General features: G+C 40.4%; 1 protein-coding gene across 1 annotated transcript; it reads left to right on the top strand.

Annotated features, from left to right (window-relative positions):
- The first annotated feature begins 1,690 nt into the window (after nucleotides 1–1,690).
- Nucleotides 1,691–5,111, top strand: oprk1 (opioid receptor, kappa 1). Its single transcript, XM_062428652.1, has 3 exons — nucleotides 1,691–1,935; nucleotides 2,777–3,129; nucleotides 4,573–5,111. The coding sequence occupies exons 1-3, from the start codon at nucleotides 1,691–1,693 to the stop codon at nucleotides 5,109–5,111; spliced, it is 1,137 nt and encodes a 378-aa protein (XP_062284636.1).
- The last annotated feature ends 1,305 nt before the right edge of the window (nucleotides 5,112–6,416 follow it).

Raw genomic sequence — 6,416 nt, 5'->3', positions numbered from 1 at the left:
TTTCAAGTGCCAGAGGATGAGCAGCAAATTGTATCTGTGCGCAAACAGACCTTTGGCACCATGTTATTAAGATTAAGGATATATATTGTCTTTTTGCTCAACCAGTGCTCTCCTATGAAGAGATATTTTACTACTGTCAGCTCAAGGTTCAAACAAGGCATCAGTTAAACTGTTTCAAATATTTATACTGACAAATACGACCATCGCGCCAACTCAAGCCTGTACAGCCCCTTAATAGAAACACACCTACAAAAAGGCTTTGTCACTCAAGCAACACCTGGCCATGATGGGTCTCTAAGCAACGAGTGTTACTGCATGAAAGGAAGGAGAAGAAACAGCACCCATTTAATTATGTGCAGGTTGGAATCTGCCTCTTTTGGGGGTAGAAAAAAGACGCTAGTTAGAGAGGAATGGCCTGAGATCGGGATGTTTTCTTTATTTAAAAGGTAGATTTTGTTTTTTTGTTTTTTTCATGTTATGCTCTCGGTGGCTGCTTCATTTGATGTTATTGTGGGACTGATGAGTGCATTCGTGTTTTATTCACTTGGAAAATAGTGGATTGGTAAAACAGACGAAGTCACACATGAAAATTGATGAAAATTAAACTTTTTTTTCTTTCTCTTGCAGCAAAAACGATTGAGCACAAAATAGATTCAAATCATGCTGGTGTGGCAATGAGCAGTTTTTCTTTTTAGGTTTACAGAAGACTCCTCTATATTAGTGCTCATTTGTGTCCATGTGTATGTTACACATCTCACATCATTTGACGCTGCTGGAGTGTAGGGATGCAATTATCTGGGGGTTAAGTGTCCTTCTTACTTCATGCCTCTTCAACATCTGATAGGACTCTGCATGTTTGCATTGCAGTGGTAGTTCCCGCAGGAGTTGCTAGGGAACATCTAATGGCAGCAGTGATGGGAATTTAAACATTTTCACTGAGATCTGCTTATGATATTGTAGCATGCTTATTTTTAGTTTCCAACTAGCTTATAAATAAAAAAGTTATCAGATGTTAGTGTGGCTGAATTGGCAATCAGATGTCTTAATGGTGGCAGCTTTGCCAGTGTGAGAGGTCATTTGTGATGCACTATTTTTTAAATACCAAAAATCACCAAATAAATTAAAATAAATCTTTAAACATAGAGTGTGGCTATATTAGCTGATACATATGGTTAGAGGCTTTCTCTTCTGGCTGGATACTGTCATATCTGTTGGCTCAGCCTCTGATGTCACTGAATGAGCAGTGCGGGCTTCCAGTGCGCACCTTCGGGGACGCAGCGGTGGCACAGGCAGTGCTTTTTCTGCTCCTGCACAACTACCCAGAAACCTTGTGTTTTTGCTATATTTCTAGCATTAGGGTTTTTAACCGGTGACTGAGCGTCCTATAAGCTACTCCCCATCAGTCTTGTTTTATTCTGACGAACTTTTTGGAAGCAGAAAAAAACAAACAGGTACGCTGATCTCACACTTGGGTAATGATGGTGTTGTCCTTGAGAGCGGGCTGTTGCACTCTTATTCACTGGAGCCACAATCTGTGTTAAAAGAGAAATTTCTGTCCTTCTTTTTCTTTTTCTTTTTCAGTGTGTGTGCAGCAGCTGTCGGAAATCCAGCTGTTTTGGCCGGTATCTGTTTCAGTTGAGCGGTCACTTTACGCCCAGCAGCCCGGGTGGTGCAGGCAGCTTTCAGCACAATGGAGAGCGGCGTGGTGCACATTTACAAAGATGACAGATGTCCCTCGGGTCAGCCGGAGGAGTGCAACCCAAACTTCACCTGGCAACCTGGCTTATCGGACATCTTTAACTACACACCCAACGGCACCTGGGATGCTGAGCCCGAGCCCATGTCGCCCATCATCCCCATCATAGTTGCGGTGTACTCCGCGGTGTTTGTGGTGGGCTTGGTGGGCAATTGTTTGGTGATGTATGTCATCATTAGGTGAGTTTTCAGCTTTGAAATATGTTAGATATGCAAGTTATGTCTAAAGAAATGACAGTCATCTGCTTCATGTCATAAAGTAGGGAATATATACATGTTTGAATAACGTAAGATAATACGTGAAATTACAGGACGCAAGTGTTTGTTCAGCTGCTGTCATGACTGTGTTGAGTTCAGGGTCACTTGCATCCAGCTGCCTGCATGGCCGTAAAAGGAAATCATCATTGATAAAGTAGAAAAGCAAAGGTTATAAATGTCTTTACTTTTATATTTCTTGTATTTCTGCTGTGTCCTCCACTATTTGGTGTGCTTAAAGGTGTAGCCTATTTGGATGTTTTGTTTTTGTTTTTTGTTGTAAAACTGACTCACGAATCCAGCCTCCTTGAGCTATTTTCCCTCACAAATGTCGACAGTGCATTGCAGTGCAAGTCGTGCAGTGATTGCAATTTCAATATTTCATCTTTAAGTTAATCTACTCCATTTTATGTAACAGTCATGTTTAAAATCAAACACATTTCTCATATCATTTAAGTGTTGGATGTCGAATCAACTTTGATAGATTGTATTTTCCAATCTGGAATAAGGCAAGAGTTAATAGAATTGGAACAAGTGGGAGATATTTTCTCTCCTTTTTGTTCCCTTTTGTGTATGTACTTTGACTGCTTAGTTAATTTGTATATGGAGGAGAAGAGTTAAGCACCATAATGAATCCTTATCTGAAAAACAGTTTTATTGATCTTGTTCCTCTTCTGATTTAAACAACAAATAATTTACACATAGCACAATCAATATAGTCAACGTGTTCATGTTTCCCTCCATTTTCTTTCTTTTCCTACTACAGATACACTAAAATGAAAACAGCCACCAACATCTACATCTTCAACCTGGCTGTGGCTGATGCTCTGGTCACTACCACCATGCCCTTCCAGAGCACAGACTACCTACTCAACTCCTGGCCATTTGGTGAGGTGGCTTGCAAAGTCTTCATCTCCATCGATTACTACAACATGTTCACCAGCATCTTCACCTTGACCATGATGAGCGTTGATCGCTACGTGGCCGTGTGTCACCCCGTCAAAGCCCTGGATTTCCGCACACCCGTCAAGGCCAAGATTATTAACGTGATCATCTGGGTGCTATCGTCTGCTGCAGGGATACCTGCTATGATACTGGGTAGCACCAAAACCCATAACGGTATCTCGAACTTTCAAACATTCACTTTTTGTGATCAACTTTTTATTTTTATTTATTTATATATACTGAGGGTGGTGGGGGATCTTGTGCAGGACCTCATCTTGTTGGGGACACACACTGTATCCCCAAAATCCTAAAATGCTGATTTTTAGGGGTAAGGGTTAAGTTTAGGGTTAGGGTAAATCTCCAGGAAATTGATACAAGTCTATGCAAAGCGCCCCAAAAGTGACTTAGGTAGGACTTAGTGAGGTAAATGTGTATGTGTGTTTATGTTATCTCTAACATTTCTGGTATAAACACCAGACTAATCAAGACCAGTAGTCTTCATGGGAAAAAACCCAGTCCAAATGAGGCAAAAATGTCATTTTTGAGGTCCTGGTTAGGGTTAGGGGTAAAGTATGAATTAAGATTAGGTTATGGTTAGGGTTAGGCATTAATTGGTTAGGGTTAGTGTTTGGGTTAGGCTGTCTACAATGAATGGAAGTCAATGCAAGGACAACAAGGATAGCTGTGCAAACGTGTGTGTGTGTGTGTGTGTGTGTGTGTGTGTGTGTGTGTGTGTGTGTGTGTGTGTGTGTGTGTGTGTGTGTGTGTGTGTGTGTGTGTGTGTGTGTGTGTGTAGTATGGTATGATGCCACTTTTGAGGTTTCACAGGATTTTACAACTTTCTACTCATACTTCTTCAGTTTATTTCATCAAAGAAGTGCCATCAGCTGCACACTCTTATAGTGTGCAGCTGATATATTTCAAAATTAATACCCACTGTATTCCAGCATCCTTGGCTTGAAACAGCAATCATTTCGTTGCAGGAAAAGCATCCTTCAAGTTAAATGAGGAGGATGTTCTGTAGGTTTGAAGAGAGCCTATATTACAGCTACTTGACTTGATGAACCTATGACAGATATAATGGGTCTGCCTCGAGAATAGAGCTTGAATTTTTTTCTTTTCTTTTGGAGACCATCTAAAAGAATGACCACATTGACAATGACCCTCCTTTCAATGAAGCAATGTGCACTTTACCCAAAGTTGTTAGACCAATCTCTATGTGGTGTCAATCATACTACATTTCCAGATATGACATTATGGCTTTTAGCAGTGTTGCTCTAGGGATGGCAACGTCCATCTGTCAGTCAGTCCAACACTTGGAGTGAAATATCTCAACAGCATGATATCCTAGACATTTTGTACAGACATTCATGATCTCCTGACTTTTGCTCTAGCACAACCTCAGGGTTGACCTTTTTGAGTTTTTAGAGACATTTCTAGAAAACCATTGAGTTGATTGCCATTCTTAGGATGAATTTTAATAACTTTGGTGTTCCCCTGACTTTTCATCTACCACCATCATCAAATCTAAAGTTTTATTTGTCTCCAAATCTGATTTATGACCAAATAATCCTGAATTAAATACAACTGTGTCTTTGTATTTGTCTTATTCTACAGGGACTACAGAATGTGCCCTACAGTTCCCCGAACCCTACTCCTACTGGGACACCCTGATGAAGATCTGTGTCTTCATCTTTGCCTTTGTGGCACCCGTTATCATCATCACTGTCTGCTACACACTGATGGTCATGCGGCTGAAGAGTGTGCGTCTGCTGTCAGGCTCACGCGAGAAAGACCGCAACCTGCGTCGGATCACGCGCCTGGTTCTGGTGGTGGTTGCAGTCTTCGTGGTGTGCTGGACGCCGATCCACATCTTCATCCTGGTCAAGGCATTGTCTGCCAACGTGCCCGAGACCACTCCGGTCACGGCTGCCTACTTCTTCTGTGTGGCACTGGGCTACACCAACAGTAGCCTCAACCCTATCCTCTACGCCTTCCTGGACGAGAACTTCAAGAGATGCTTCAGGGATTTTTGCTGTCCCGGCAGCCAGAGACATAGGGACTGTCAGGGTGTGAGCCGGGTGAGGAGCACTCTGCGGGACCATTCATGTCCCACAGAAGGCAGGGGAGATATGAGGCAGGCCAGGCCTGTATGACTAGCCATGGACATGTCCTCTACCCCCTACCAGGGCTGGGAGGACTCTAATGACATGTGCTTGACTCAAATCACCACTGCCATCTGAGGGAGGCATGTGAGAGAAGTAGTTGTTATTTCTTCAAAAGTTCAAAACTTAGTAGTCACTAAAAGAATAGGTCTGGTGAAATTCTACATTTGTCTTATTGTCAACAAATCCCATCAAAAGACAGTGAATTCAACAGTGAATTAAACCTGCAAGAACAGGTATAAGTATGCAGCTTATTTCTCCACTGTGGTACAGAAACTATTAACAACACATCAATAAGCCACAAAGTTGCACTTAATTACAATAAACAGAGCCCTTGTAGTTAATTTTGACTTAATGTCACTCACTGTCCAGTTGTTATAAAATATTCACTAGAGCAACAAATGCGTATCAATCCACCACTGAAAATAGTCAGCAATAAATGCACTTTCTACTATAATATTTACTAAAAACTACAATGCCCAGTTGTTTTAGGAAATAGTTCAGACTTTTTAAATGACACTACAGTACCAGTTTAAAAAGGTGGCTGGTACTCTATATAAAGTCAGAACATACTGAGAGGAAGACTAGCGCATTGTTGGAATTTGTTGAGAGCAGGAAAAATATAAAATTACACCATATTTATCCTTTAAGATTAAATTTATATCAAAAGCTTATGAGACAGTGATGGTTGCTCCTGAGACCACACCACAGCGAGATATTTGATCACTGTATAGTATTTCATAATGTATAAAATCCTTTTAAAGGAGTTGATGCTTAATGCATTAAAAAGCTTAAGACTAACGATTAACATGTACTTTTCATGTTATATTTCACATTATTCATATTAACAAATGGCATTCTCTTCATATATTGATAAAAGATGTCAAAACAGACGAACCAAAAGTATTTTATCGTGTAGCTACAGTGTATTCATGTGTAAATTGTCCTATAGGGTTTCTCATTAAAGTTTTTAATATAGTTGTCATCTGCATAAAAAGATCAAGAGGTATTTTGAAAGAATGAAAGCAAATGTCCCTGATTATTTTGGGACCAAATTGCAATTCGTATTACACTAATTGTGTATTATGTGAATTATAGTTTGGTTTGTTGCCATATTGTGGTTATGTGAATATAGATTTAAAGATCATCTCACTTTTGCAGTAAAACTATGTAAATAGAAAAATGTGATAATGTCTCAGGGACCGTCCTCTGTAACTCACCACGAAAAGAAACTGAATCAAAGTGTGTTCTCCTTGACAAGATGGTTGACTTTGACGAGGCTTCAGTGTCAAAACG

The sequence above is a fragment of the Scomber scombrus genome, chromosome 11 (assembly GCF_963691925.1).
Source record: "Scomber scombrus chromosome 11, fScoSco1.1, whole genome shotgun sequence".
In the NCBI taxonomy this organism is placed as follows: Eukaryota; Metazoa; Chordata; class Actinopteri; order Scombriformes; family Scombridae; genus Scomber; species Scomber scombrus.
This window is presented reverse-complemented; position numbering and strand designations above follow the sequence as displayed.

What these genes read in the sequence shown, in the direction of transcription:
- oprk1 (XM_062428652.1), top strand. Translation starts at nt 1,691, where the DNA reads ATGGAGAGCGGCGTGGTGCACATTTACAAAGATGACAGATGTCCCTCG. An exon ending in GTGATGTATGTCATCATTAG is followed by an intron (nt 1,936 to 2,776) that starts GTGAGTTTTCAG and finishes TTCCTACTACAG; the next exon opens with ATACACTAAAATGAAAACAG. An exon ending in TAGCACCAAAACCCATAACG is followed by an intron (nt 3,130 to 4,572) that starts GTATCTCGAACT and finishes CTTATTCTACAG; the next exon opens with GGACTACAGAATGTGCCCTA.